The 14,077-nt window shown below is 33.2% G+C and overlaps 2 protein-coding genes and 1 long non-coding RNA gene across 4 annotated transcripts; all 3 read left to right on the top strand.

Annotated features, from left to right (window-relative positions):
* The first annotated feature begins 3,857 nt into the window (after window positions 1-3,857).
* LOC107933820 (ADP-glucose phosphorylase) lies at window positions 3,858-6,332 on the top strand. The gene is made up of 3 exons (XM_016866110.2): window positions 3,858-4,443; window positions 5,039-5,329; window positions 5,921-6,332. The coding sequence occupies exons 1-3, from the start codon at window positions 3,961-3,963 to the stop codon at window positions 6,179-6,181; spliced, it is 1,035 nt and encodes a 344-aa protein (XP_016721599.1). The 5' UTR covers window positions 3,858-3,960; the 3' UTR covers window positions 6,182-6,332.
* Window positions 6,333-7,619: 1,287 nt separating this feature from the next.
* On the top strand, window positions 7,620-11,926 carry LOC107933854 (YTH domain-containing protein ECT3). 2 transcript variants are annotated; one of them, XM_016866144.2, is made up of 7 exons: window positions 7,620-7,872; window positions 8,534-8,610; window positions 9,175-9,750; window positions 9,966-10,547; window positions 10,649-10,861; window positions 10,954-11,100; window positions 11,259-11,926. In XM_016866144.2, the coding sequence occupies exons 1-7, from the start codon at window positions 7,857-7,859 to the stop codon at window positions 11,487-11,489; spliced, it is 1,842 nt and encodes a 613-aa protein (XP_016721633.1). In that variant the 5' UTR covers window positions 7,620-7,856; the 3' UTR covers window positions 11,490-11,926. The 2 variants fall into 2 exon arrangements, with proteins under 2 accessions (XP_016721633.1, XP_016721632.1); XM_016866143.2 differs by having other exon boundaries at window positions 7,662-7,899.
* A 412-nt stretch (window positions 11,927-12,338) lies between these two features.
* LOC121223342 (uncharacterized) lies at window positions 12,339-14,070 on the top strand. Its single transcript, XR_005920688.1, has 2 exons — window positions 12,339-12,595; window positions 12,823-14,070. It is a non-coding gene; the product is annotated as an uncharacterized lncRNA (long non-coding RNA).
* Window positions 14,071-14,077: the final 7 nt, after the last annotated feature.

The following is a 14,077-nucleotide window of genomic DNA, read 5'->3' as shown; positions in this document are numbered from 1 at the left end:
CCCAGTACTGGATCCAGATTATTCCTATTACCTTATTTTCCGCTAGACTCTTTGAATTATTCCCCAAAATTTTCCTTCCCCTATTGTTTCCCCTCCATTGCCCCTCACCGTCTTCTCGCAACCACACACTAGTCATCGTTAGGGCTCGACGAGATTGTGCCCTAAGTGATAAGTCCCATCCCATCTCTGTAATTTCCACTCCTATTGCCATCTTTGCTTCACAAAAGGAATCACTATGGCCCAAACGACCACAATAAAAGCAAAAAAGTGATAACCTTTCATATTTAAATCGAACATATGAGCACTTTCCATAACACATTATCTATTTTTTCCTTTTCAAAGGTCGCCTTATATCAATTTTGACACGTATTCTCATGAAATTTCTATTTTCTTTTCCCAGGTTTGAACCATCATACTCCATGAAATTTCCTATAAATTTACCCATTTGGATTACCAGATTTTCCGAGACAAAACCAATAGGAACATCATGTAATTAACCCACAAAAGAGAATCAATTAATGGGATTTTCAAAGGATCCTCCCCCCTTTGCAACTTATGAAGAACCAATAAATGATTATTAAAAGTCCATGGTGAACCCTTTATAACCCTTTCAAGATCCATTATATGAAAAAATTGAAATAAGTACCTTTTTTCCCTAGATCTCTAATTTGAACCCCCCGTACGGGATGCCACAAATTTGCCATTATACTCCTCATTGCTGGGAAGTGAACAATACTTGCTGTTAAAAAACACCCCACCAATTGCAAACCTCCACTTATCTATCCGTATCCGCTCCAACTTGTACTTGAAGAGCTTCATCTTCCTCTTCATCAAGTGTTAACCCCGCAAAATCTGTCTCCATAAAAGCACGTAACTTAAATTGCTAAAGCAGGAAAGATATCTGAAGAGATAAATTGCCGCCACACCAAGACCAATAAAAAAAACAAGAAAACCCTAAAACTGCTAGAGATAGTAGACAAAGACGTGCCAAATTAGCAGACTTTTTGGTTAAAAATAAAATTGTTATAGTATAATTAATTCCATGTTAGTAGTATGATAAACTTAAATCATTAATTAACTTATTTAGGTCCCAAAAAATATTATTCTAGAATTTTTTAATTTTTTAACTTTCTTTATATATTTTTTAGAATTTTTATATTTTAATGAATTTTTATAAACATTTTGAATTTTTTTTGTAACTTTCGTTGAGAAAGAGACCAATTTGCTTATTTTTAAACTTGACAGGGACCAAAAGGGTATTTACACCAATATGTTATTCAAATTAGTCGAGTTATTCGAATTGTAAAATTCAAATCGATTCGAACTTGAAACTCGAATTACTTATTCTAGTTGACTTGAATACTTCGAATAACTCGACTCGGTTAACTCAAAAATTTTAATTTTTTTATTTTTCGAATCGAATCGAGTTTTATTCATCCCTAGTTAACAATGTTAATTTAAAAAATATATATTTGTTGATGTATTTTGAAAATAAAAAAATACTTACTTGGTAGCAGTGTAACTAAAAAAAAGAACCGAATCTAACAAAATGATTTTAACAGTGTTACAGTTAGACTTAATTTTTTAAATCTGAAAACCAGAGAGATTAAATTCTTATAAATAAAAGTATAGGGGCTAAATATTAAATTTACAAATAATACAGGAATTTATAGCATATTTTAACATTATTCCAATTATAACTTAATTCTCACAAAGTTTGGTATCGATGACAAATATTTTAATTTTAGGATCTTAAACATTCAAGTTCAAATTCTATCACGTGAAAATTACTAGTGAGATAGTTATTTTCTTGGAATAGTTAATAGTTTTATAGGATAAATATAAAAATCTATACATGAATTTTGATTAAATGTTTAATTTCATACATGAACTTTAATTTGTGCAGTTTTACACATAAAATTTTAATTTGAACAAACAAATCATTATAAGTTCTGATTATATTTACTCTATAACTACCCATAGTCCCTTCCCAACCCATAAATAGGAGGATAATGCGCTTCAGCACACTCGAATCTATCTCATCTTGCATTTACAGTAATATCCATACCAATCGAGTTAAGACTCAATCTACTCTCATTAGAATATATTATATATGATAATAGAAACAATATAAAAATTAATTGAAATAGGACGTAAACATAACCTAGTTTGAATAAATGAATATCTTGAAATTGGAATATTACCTTATTCATTATAAGCCGAATTTTCCAATTCAACGTTCAGAATTAGTCTTTTTTAATGAACTTTTATTTTTTTTAATATATGGATTTTTATAAGTATTTGTGTAGTAAAAAATGGTAGAATAACTTATTTGGTCCTCTAATTTTATTAAAAAGGTCATTTTAGCCATATATTTAAATTGTCACCTCTTTTAGCTCTTAAATTTAGATTGTTTATCAAATTACGCCAAAATCGATAGAAAAGTTAACATATGCTAACTTTGCAATGTGACAGTCCACATGTATATCACGTTAACAATTAATTAATTTTTTAAAAATAAAAATATTAATAATTTTTATAATTTTTTAAACTTAGTTGAATTTTTCTAAATTTAAAAAAATTATTAATTGCTAACATGACAATTTATCAAGCCAATAAAGTTAACAGACGTTAACTTTTTCAACCATTTTGTATGTTAATTTTTTTAACCATTTTAAAGTGATTTGATAAATAACACATATTAGGGGATAAAATAGGCAAAAAAATCAAATAAAAAGTTAAAATATATTTTTTTTAAAGTTAGAACGAGATATAATTAGTATACCTAAAAACATTTATAGAAAGAAGATACATATCCCTTTTGTTGTGTTTGTAGGAGGGGTTTAATGAATAGATTTCATTTATTTTAAGATTTTTAAATTTTCAAAAATAAAATTAATTGCATAAAAATTTGTAAAATCCATATCAAATTTCAAAATAAACTTCAGCTACTTACTATTTTTTCGGTTTCATTAATATGTAAATAAATAAATGTTTAATTGAAAATTTTATAATAAATTTAAAAATAAATATGAAAAACAATTCCTTATTATTTTCACTAATTTTTTTTAAATTGAAAAAATAATTAAAACAGTTGCCTTTTAAAAAAATATTTTGTATAATTGAAAAAATAATTAAAACAAATTGACATTCATTAAAACCCATATAAAAATACTTTTTCGATGCAATATTAGGAGTAGGAAATGAGATAACACGACTCGAATCTATATCAAAGAAATGTTAAAAAAAAAGTAATCATCATTCCATTCAAAGCAAGCCCCATATAAAGTATTATTTTTTGTAAAACCTATATGATACAAAAAAAAATTGATACAATGACTAAAATTACTCATAATCTCTCCTTAATCCTTAAATAAAAAAGTAATGCACTTAAGTGTACTCGACTCACGTTCTCTTACACTAACAAAAATATTAAACATGTTACTATCGTTAGAACCTAATTTTTCTAATTTTATCACATGACTTACTATAAAACTATATAAAATTAAACCACAAAATATAATTTTACAAGCTTTAATATATATTTTTATATTTTATATTAATAAAATCATATTAATATACTTTTTTTTACAAATTTAATAATACCGATTCATGTCATATATATATATTTATTTTAGTACGATTACTTTTCTTTTATAAATTTTTTTTAAATATTCATCCGCAAATACTAAAATTTTCCATATTTTAAAACAATACATATTAAAATACCTTCTAGAATTTTAAAATTAGCATGAAATAAATAATTAACATATTAAAATTTATAACCTAAATATTTTAAATATGATTTTAAATTTCTGACAAAAATATTAATATATACTTTTCTAATATTAGTTATTGACCCAAACACACAGCAGCCTTTAGATAAAATTCCTCTTTCTTTTATTTTTTTATCTGAAAGAAGTAAATTTCCAAACAATCAAAAAGGAAAAGTCGAAGATCATGGCAACTACACCACCAACTCGGAGCCCCGAACTCCGAAAAGACCCGGTTACAAACCAATGGGTCATCTTCTCTCCGGCCCGAGCCAAGCGTCCTTCCGATTTCAAATCCAAATCGCCGGAAAATCCTAACAATAATTCTTCATCATGCCCCTTCTGCATCGGCAACGAGCACCAGTGTGCACCCGAGATATTTCGAGTCCCGCCCGATCCTAACTGGAAACTCCGGGTTATTGAGAACTTGTATCCAGCTTTAAGCAGGAAACTCGATCACCCAAATGGCCAGAATGACGATTCGAGTAGCGAGTTGAGCGGGTTGGGTTGGGTTGTAGCGGGATTCGGGTTTCACGATGTGGTGATTGAAACTCCAGTTCACTCGGTTCAGTTGTCGGATTTGGATCCGAGTGAGATTGGTGATGTTTTGATTGCCTATAAGAGGAGGATTGAGCAGATTAAGCAGTTTGATTCAATCAAATATATTCAGGTAGTGGAAAAGAAAAGCCTTCTCTTTTGTGAATGTGTAATAAAGCATTTCTTTGATATAAATTTCTGTCTTTTCTTGAAATACTTGTGTGAATATGGACCTGTGAACTGTGTAAAGAGTATAGTTTTCAGCTATTTTGATTGCAAGTGCTTTTAATTTGATGAAATGATCTATTTTAGAGGGCTGTATTTTGCATTTCATAAAATCCTGTACTTATCATTCGTTCCTTGTGATTCAAATTTTTGAGAGCTAATTACTTCTATTTTCCATGGTTTCTTTTAAATAAAGGCCTAAAATAATGTTTTTTAATTAAACTAGCAATTCGCATAACCTGTTCTATTGTGGTTGTGTATCATAATCGTGTTTAAGATATTTTATATTATATAAATGTTGACATATAAATAATCTGTATCATATAAATTTTGATACATTTGCATATTTGTGTCCTGTACTGGTGTTTTTCTGTTTCATGTCATGTTTCAGTTATATTTGTCCTTGTTCGTATTCAATATTGTTAGGTCTACTTTTAATCTGTATGATGTGTTAGTTTCGCGAGCTTATAGGTTCTTAGTGCTACTTCATTTGTCTTTGGTAGGTGTTCAAGAACCATGGAGCTTCAGCTGGGGCTTCAATGAGTCACTCTCACAGTCAGATGCTATCTCTTCCCATTGTTCCTCCTAGTGTTTCTACTCGACTCAACAGTATGAAGGAGCATTTTAATCGGACAGGGAAATGTAGTCTCTGTCAGGTCCAATCAAAGGACCTCTTGATTAATGAAACCAGCCGTTTCTTTTCCATTGCTCCATATGCTTCTTCATTTCCTTTCGAGATATGGATAATTCCCCGAGATCACTCTTCTCATTTTGATGAACTGGACAATAAGAAGGTAACTTTTCTGTTCCTTCATGTTCATGGACAATAAGAAATTTATATGTAACATAATATGATTGTTATTTATTTCCTAGTATTTAGTGAACCCGAGATGGTCTGTTTAGTGGCTTTGCTTTTTTCTGTTAGCAATACTAGTTTCATGATGCCAGTTTGGCCTTTAAACCTGCATAGGATATAGGGAATCTTTAAGTAGACATAGCAATGTTGTGTGAGCACAAAACTATCATGACTAATATTTGAATAGTACTTGTAGTCCTGTGTGAGATTGTATAGAACAAGTAATACAAAGTTTGAATGAGAGTAAATGAATTTAGTTTTTATGGAAATTCTAATTAAAAGAAAAAACACCCTATTGACTTAAGAAAATTGGTTTTCTTTTGACTTCACTCATGTCAGCTAAAACGCATGTCATACTGTCAAGCAGGGCTATGTTGAGTTGTAGATAGAGTGATTGAAAGAATTAAGAAGTTTCTGCTTCTTTATGCTATAAAACGCAAGTAGTATGTTCATCCATAACAAAATAATAAACGGATAAAGCTTTGCAATCTAACTTTTCACTCGTTTCCATTTGATTCTCATTATGCAGGCGGTTGATCTCGGTGGCTTGCTAAAACTCATTCTTAAAAAGATGGCTTTGCAGTTGAATAACCCCCCATTCAATTTTATGATCCATACTTCACCAATACAGGTTACTGACTCTGAGTTACCTTATAGTCACTGGTTTTTACAGATAATACCTCAGTTAACCGGTGTAGGAGGTTTTGAACTCGGATCTGGATGTTACATAAACCCTGTTTTTCCTGATGATGCTGCTAAAATTTTGAGGGAACTTAATGTTCCTATATAGGGATTAGGAGCTGATTAACATCATACTAGTACTGTAAAATCATATTGCAATAAGAAAATGTTTCAAACAATTTGCGTGAGGAAATCTCTTGTAAACCTATTTAAGCCAAGCTTTTCTAATTTTATCTATTCGTATTCATTTGTGTGGTAAACATACCAGCTTTTACTGATCTTCCATACTTTTTGGGAAAATGCTGTTCGTAGATGATAACTTCATATGTGAGTACAGTTGCTTAAAGGGATCCAATGCAGCTAGGCCATCCTTGCTTTTCTTTTAAAAAAAGCTTAAAAAGGCGAGCATATTTCTTGCTTAAACCTTGCTTTATCCTACAGTCTTGATGAGACCGCCTGAACCAGGGACCTTACCAACAAAACCAGCAAGGTTTGGTTAAGGCATGTATGTGTGGTCAAACTTCATGAGAATAATATGTTTATGCAAACAACCCTGATAGACCGTCCCGACCTGATGTTATAGGGTCTGATTTTTTGTTTTTGTTTGGGACTAGAGAAACAAACTGCTGGGTTTCATTGTCATTCCTGGACAAGGCACATGCTAAAGATTGCATGTGAAGATTGCTTACGGTATATGCAAATATATAACACAAACAATTATGTGTATCATATAATCCAAGAAAATAAAAAAGAAAGGGTTAATTGCTTCAAACATCTATAAGCTATAGCCCAAATTCTAATTTAGTCATTAAAGTTTAAATCATTTTAAATTAGTCCTCGAAATATCAGTATTGTAACAATCATAAATTTTTATTGGTCACCCCATCAATTAAACATTAATTGTGAATTCAAATTTGACATGAGTATATCTAAAACAAGCTGATCAAATTTTAAATAGGTGTAGTGACAATGCTATTTTGATTGATACTATCATCAATGATTATGTAATGGATAATAGATTCATGCACTCTTTACTTGTGAAAGGCTAGTAAGTAGATTCCGACATATTCCAAAGGAACAAAATAAGGTTGCAGATTGCTTCGCGAAAATGACTACTGGAGATTTTAGCACGGTATGCACTTTTACAGAGCCTCTATTTGTTCTAGCATTATTGTTGGCTGATCTTCAGCATTTCGAAACAAGGATAAACTCCCATTAGAGCTACGTTAATGTAGTCAATTTTATTTCTACCAAAAAAATGTGGTTTATTTATAACATACACAACTATTGCTAAAAGAACCGTTAGTAAAGTTTAATGTAGCTATTCAATTAAAAGAGATCTTGAAATATGGGATAATATAAAATCTCGAAGTGAAATTAACAAAAAAAAAAAAACAAGATCTTGAATTTTTCCTGATGAAGGGCTTAGCACAATATAGAAGTCAATCCATTAGACAAAATCAAAAGCACACACCATGTTTGAAGTGTCCAAACTCTGAAGCCCAAACCAAAAGATAAAGCGACAATCAGATCTTTCACCACAATACAACAACAAAAAGAGTCAATAATGGAGGGGATTTTAGCGTCTTCTTTGTGTATTTCTTAAACCCCACCACCTTCCCAAGGCTCCTTGGGTTTTTGGCGGCTACCCGTTTTTTACACGGCCCACGCGTTTAAATATACTTTCCTTTCTAGGGTTGTTTTTTCCTTCTTTCCTTCTCCTACTCCCTTTGTTCTCTGTTTTTGCTCTCTCACTGAATCTGCTACCCCCTTGCTCTTTGAACATGGCCACCGCCGATAGTATCCTTGCTAATTTTACACCTCTGGGTATGATTTATTTTTGTTGATATGTTGAGAAATGTTTGTGTTTTCTTTTTAGTTAGGATTTATATGTTGTTTAGAGCTGTTAACTCTTTAATATCTGTTATCTGTAATAATAATTAATGGATATTTGAATTTTTATCACGGAGATTTGTTGTAAAGGTTCTTTTTTTTACTGGCTTATGAAAATTTTAATTTGTTTTATGAATTTAGGTATGGTGGTTTTTGAATTTCATGAATTTTAATGTATTTTATTTTTGGATCATTGTTGTTGAAAATTCTGGGACTTTTAGGTGGGTTTTAGTTGGGTTCACTGAGAAGTTATTTTTTTATTTTAAAAATTTTGGTTGTGCTTAAGTTCAATACACTTTGCTAATTCTTTTTCCCCTATATTTTATAAATTTGTGTATGGTGGTTTTGAAAGGGTAGTAATTTGAATGTGTTTTATCTTTGGATCTTAGCTTGTGTACTGTTTGTACACATAGATAAATTTATTGGGTGGCTTATGTGATATTGGTAGCTTGAAGTTGTTGGTTTGTTAGTTGCTTTAAGTGATATGTTTTAGATATACTTGAACATTTGTAATGTTTAAGCTTTAAATTGTCAGTTTTGTTTTTATCCTTTACTTCTACAATCTCAGAAGTTGCAGATTCACTGGAGAATTTGTCTATGGATTCACAAGCCAAGACCACAAAAGTTCCTGAGCCTGTTAAGAAGGTAGTGCTTGGATTTTGAGATGCTGATTTCTTGTTCTTGTCTTGGTAAATGTTTTACTTTTCATTAGTTGGATTAGTTGGTTATTGATTTTATTAGATGGTGTGCAATTTGAGCTGTGAATTTCAAGTTGGCTGCTTGGTTACTTGTATGGCTTCGTTATTGTCAACGGCCCTCTTTGTGTGGGTAAGGTTGTGTAGTATTGTCCTTCTGCTGCCATTAACACACAATTTCTATGTCAAAGTGGTGCTGATTGATGAGATGAGAATTTCTCAGAGATAAATGAATTTCTGTTGGTTTAGGACAAATGATAATGCTTTCTTTAAGTTGCTCCAAAACTTATCATTGACAATGGCCTGCTTGCAGCATTTAGGTGGCATTGTGTTTCTATAATGGTCTTGCTAGCATTTTAATTTTGATGGATTTTGGATTTCCAATATTTTGGCGCTCTTGCTGTTATTTGGAAGATGCAGATGTGATTGATTACTAACCTATTAATTCGCTTTGAGGATCTTTTGGTTGCATCTTTAGGATTTGTTTATTTGATAATCTTAATGTTATTGACAGGATTTTTACAGTGATAATGGCTCTTACATGTACCAGCAAGCTTATGGTTATATGCCATATGGGGCATATTCCATGCCCGGTTCACCTCTTCCACTTATGGGACATGATGGCCAGCTGCATGCACTGCAAGAATACTATTATCCAAGTACTTATTACCAACCGCCTCAGCAAACTAGTAAAACAGATGCTTCTCAAGTGGAGGTTTCAACTGTCAATGCAGATGATCAAGCTTCTTTATCAACTGAAACAAATACAGGAAATTTGAGCACTGTAGAAAGTGGTGCGGGTTTGAGTGGTAATAATGGTTCTGGGTCACAAAAATCAACTTTCAAGGTCTCCTCTCTAAATCCGAATGCTTCCTATAAAAGAGAAAGCTTTCCAACAGGTAATCTATCCGAAGGTCATCAGAATTCAAGATTTAGCTACGAAGGGGTCCAGCCAACAATTCCTTGCTTAGATATGTCAGTGTCTTCTAATGGGCAATCCAAGCATACCGCTAATAATGGATTCTCTTCATATGCAAAAAACCTTTCATCTGGCAGAAATGAGAATCTTCATCCCTTCCCTCATTTCATGGTATGTTAAAGTTGCTTTATTACTTGGATTAATTCCTTGCTTTATGGATATCTGGATTTTAACCCTTGCACATGCACAAACAGATATAGTATAAGCCATAAGTAGAATGATAAACATACATACTATGCTAGGTAGACGATGGATAGATATAAGATCTGCACGTCCTGCTTCTTTCATTGTGTGCTGGCGTAACGATTCTGATGATCTAAATGCAGCATTTACACAATGCAAGACCATCATCAGGTGTAGCCCAAGCATTTGGATACATGAATCACATTTACCCTAACAACATAACCTATGGCCATTATGGAAACACCAATGGAGGGGGTTCTGGTTCTGGTTTTGGATCATATGGCTACTCTGCCTGGAAGAAAGGGCAAGGGTGCTATAATGCTGGTAACAACAACAAATCTAGGGGTCTTGGTTATGGAAAAGAGAATATGGATGGTTTAAATGAGCTGAACAAAGGACCCAGAGTGAAGGGGAGTAGCAACAAGGATGGTTTTGGAACTGCAACACTAGCTGTTAAAGATCAGAACCTTCCATTGACTGAGAGCAATAAGGAGAACAGTGTTTCTCTTGTTCCAGATCTGGGACAGTACAACAAAGAGGATTTTCCTGAGAGTTATTCGAACGCCAAGTTTTTTGTTATTAAATCATATAGTGAGGATGATGTCCACAAAAGTGTCAAATACAATGTGTGGGCCAGTACATCTAATGGCAACAAGAAGCTTGATGCAGCATTCCGTGAGGCCAAGGAGGAGCCTGATGGCTGTCCTGTATTTCTATTGTTCTCGGTGAGTATAATAAATGTTACTATTACTATATGCTGTCTAGTGCCTCTGGTTTCCCAAGTATATGATTTGTCTGATTTTTACTAACCTGAACCTTTTCCCAGGTTAATACCAGTGGTCAATTTGTTGGGGTAGCAGAGATGGTCGACCAAGTAGATTTTAACAAGACTGTAGAGTACTGGCAACAAGACAAGTGGACTGGTTGCTTCCCTGTGAAGTGGCACATCATTAAGGACGTCCCAAACACTTTGCTGAGGCACATAACACTTGAGAACAACGAGAACAAGCCTGTCACTAATAGTAGGGACACCCAAGAGGTATTCTCTCTCTTTATGTTCATATGCATATGTTGATTCTGCTTTTTGTTATCTTCACCCTTCTCTTTGTAAAATGGTTTGTACTGCTGTAGGTTAATTTTGAGCAGGGGATCCACATTCTTAAAATTTTTAAAGATCATCCCAGTAAGACGTGCATTCTTGATGATTTTGAATTTTATGAAGCTCGTCAAAAGACAATCCAAGAGAAAAAGGCTAAGCATCAGCTGTTACAAGAAAAGGTATGTCTTGACTCTGAATTAAATCTAGCACCTGGATTTTGTTTTCTTTCCCACTCATAAAAGATATTTTCATGCCTTTTTTTTTTTTTGTATGGAATCTTATGGATGCTTTGCATAAACTGTTTTAAATATTAACTACTTTTATTCTGACTAAACAGGTTTTGAGTGGAGAGCCTAATGATGCTGTAATGGAGAAGAAAGAAAATGTGGCAATAGCAAAGAACGCTTCGGAAAAATCTGTGGAGTCAGCCTTGATAAAAGAACCAACTGTTGCATCAACAACAGAAGTAGTAAAGGCTAATGTCGATGTGAAACCCGTACAAGAGAATGGATCAGTTACAGCAACTGAAGATGGCCCCAACTCAGTTTGTGTTGCAAGTGCTTGCTAATTGCCTTCTTAGATTTGGAAATAGTGTTGTACTTTTGGTTGGTTATTGACAAGTTAGCTGATTCAGATCAGAGCCTCTGATTGGCTGGGACTGGTCTATAGCTTATTCCATGGAGGTAGGAATGAGCAACACCTTTCAGCATTGTAGGCAAAATAGCAATTAGCAGCATGGTTAGACTGAATGTGACTGCTCAATAGCGTGAGGTTTCTTTTTTGTCTTTCATTTCTCATCTGTTTTCCTGGGTTTTTTTCTTTTTCTTAAGGAGAAGGAATTGAGAATGAAAAATATTACTCCTATTTGCATCTTGCATTTGATGAAGTGGGTTTTTGTTAACATTTCTAGTATAGGGAAGTAAAAGAGTTGTATTGCAGACTTGTTATGTTCTTGTTCACAATCTATAATTTATGGGGTGTAATAAATTTCTTTTGTGTGAGAAATGCATAAATCTGTGGCCACTGTTTCAAGGAATAGCATATTACATGTAATTCAATATGTCCTAACAGTATTTATCCATTTGAAAATAGAAAATATGCATTAGTTAAACTGCTAATGCCTCATTTACTTATATTTTTTATGTACTGTTCTTTGGGTATGAATAAGATGGGTATTAATCATTTAGATAAGCACTTTGTCGCCATTGATGCTGCCATTGTAGTCAACGAACTTTTGGGTCAGCTGCAAAGATTTTAGTCTAGCATGTAAGTCTCCACAAGAGTTAATTGGTGACGGGGCTAATTTTACAATTTGTTTGGTGGAAAGCTTCTCCAAAATGCATAGGAGCATATTTGGACCTGTTTGTACCTGTGTGAGATAATCAATGCTTATGCTAAAGCAATTATCAAGGTTCGCACTGTGCTTTTCCAAGTAACGAATGACTTGGGAATTTTAATGATTGATGATAAACTGTGGTCTTTTGTTATTCTGTTTTTATCTTTTAAAATTTGAAGATGTAGATTTTGCAGGAGCTGGGAGAGGAAGGTTCTAATACCGATATTCAGAGTAATCATCACTTTGTCAACTCGAATGAAAGCTGTTGTTGCTGGCAAACAACACTGACAGGAAGATATTGCATTCTCATACAAATTGAAGCCGTTGATGCTTTTCAGGTAATTTCTTAGTTATATGCTAATGTTCAAGTTCACGTAGCTTAGACTCTGTTACGCAAGGTACTAGTTAGTTCAGTGATTACTAAGTTCCTGCTCATGGAGATAATTGAAAGCCGGTTTAAATGGTTTTTCAGATTGAATTCCAAAGTTCAATAAGCTATCATGTATAAATTAATGGAATATTGGGAAAAAAAATTGTCTTCTTAGATTAAAATGCCATCTTTCAGGTTGACTTGAGTTGTGCTGCTGGAACGCTAGATATACCAACCATTACATTGTTTTCCTTTGTTCACCAAGGATAACAACAGCAACCATTGTGCCATAGTCATTTGGACCTTAAGGGGGAAAAAAAGGAGGCACTGGAGTTCTCTTATCTGAAGCCTGAGGTAATAACATCTTTTCTCTGTTCCCCTTGCTTTGCCTTTGAACTTTTGGACGTAGCATATTATAATTTTAGCATGTATTGAAGTACTCTATTTGTTGCTCCCTTCAGTTTGAATGGGAAAAATGGAGTTCTTGCATAATAATTGTATCCAGAAGGATTGTTTTATCTGAATCGGTTCAAGCTTAAATTGATGTGGTTGGAGTTAAGAAAGCCCAAAGGAAGAAACCCGATTGAGAGCTTAAATGGTCATTTTGGAATTTTTGGTTCCTGGATTGGTTTCTTTCTTTTCTTAAGATTTGCTTGAGAAAGTCCATCATCAACTTTTGAACCATTACTTGAGACTAATGAATTAGGATAGTTGTAGAAGGTTATTACATTCCTTCAATCACAAATAGAAAAAATTTTCATTGCACAAAAAGAATCTAAAGAATTCTAAACTAATATCATAATCAACCACAATCCACAATACACTAATAAACTTAAAATTGAAAACCGAAATGGTTCATGTTTGGAAGGAAAAATCCATCTTCGGCAAATACCGTTGGGCTGTTGACAGAAGAAAGATCAACATCATTATGTGAAGACAAGGTCACAGAACGACAATTTGAGGCTTTCAACACCCTTCCATTAGTTTTTAAACCTGTAGGTTCCTTAAATGGCCATCAACACTTCAAAATCAACCTGAAAGAGAAGAATAATATCTTCGGGAATGTTTGGAGTTTGGGGCATTGTCTCACAAATTTAGACGGTGAGAATGAGGACTCGAACGAAGAGAGGGCATAGTCAAAGTTCAACGATGATCCAATGATGCAAGGAGGAGGTTGAAAGGCGAGAAGATCAAAGGGCAATGCTTCAATTTTGTGGATTTAGAAGAGGTTTCTCGAAAAAATAACAATAGATTTAAGGTGAGGAGATGATGGGTTTCATTTTAGTGTAAAAAAGAATGTGAATGTAGACGGGTGATGGAGTAATGGCAACGAAGGTGGTTTGGGTGGGGAAAATAAACTGGGATTGAATATTTTATTAATACCCAGTATCTGTTAAACATTTGGGCTGGAGGAGATTATAATATTTGTTCAATGTTTTTACATTTTTAT

Source organism: Gossypium hirsutum, chromosome D11, assembly GCF_007990345.1.
Source record: "Gossypium hirsutum isolate 1008001.06 chromosome D11, Gossypium_hirsutum_v2.1, whole genome shotgun sequence".
Taxonomy (NCBI): domain Eukaryota; kingdom Viridiplantae; phylum Streptophyta; class Magnoliopsida; order Malvales; family Malvaceae; genus Gossypium; species Gossypium hirsutum.
Note: the sequence above shows the minus strand (reverse complement) of the source record. Positions and strands in the feature narration are given on the sequence as shown.

Bases quoted from the DNA above. Each gene is read 5' to 3' on its own strand.
- LOC107933820 (XM_016866110.2), top strand. From the start codon at position 3,961: ATGGCAACTACACCACCAACTCGGAGCCCCGAACTCCGAAAAGACCCG. The intron at 4,444-5,038 runs GTAGTGGAAAAG...TGTCTTTGGTAG, and splicing joins ATTCAATCAAATATATTCAG to GTGTTCAAGAACCATGGAGC. The intron at 5,330-5,920 runs GTAACTTTTCTG...CTCATTATGCAG, and splicing joins ATGAACTGGACAATAAGAAG to GCGGTTGATCTCGGTGGCTT.
- LOC107933854 (XM_016866143.2), top strand. From the start codon at position 7,857: ATGGCCACCGCCGATAGTATCCTTGCTAATTTTACACCTCTGG. The intron at 7,900-8,533 runs GTATGATTTATT...CTACAATCTCAG, and splicing joins TGCTAATTTTACACCTCTGG to AAGTTGCAGATTCACTGGAG. The intron at 11,101-11,258 runs GTATGTCTTGAC...CTGACTAAACAG, and splicing joins ATCAGCTGTTACAAGAAAAG to GTTTTGAGTGGAGAGCCTAA.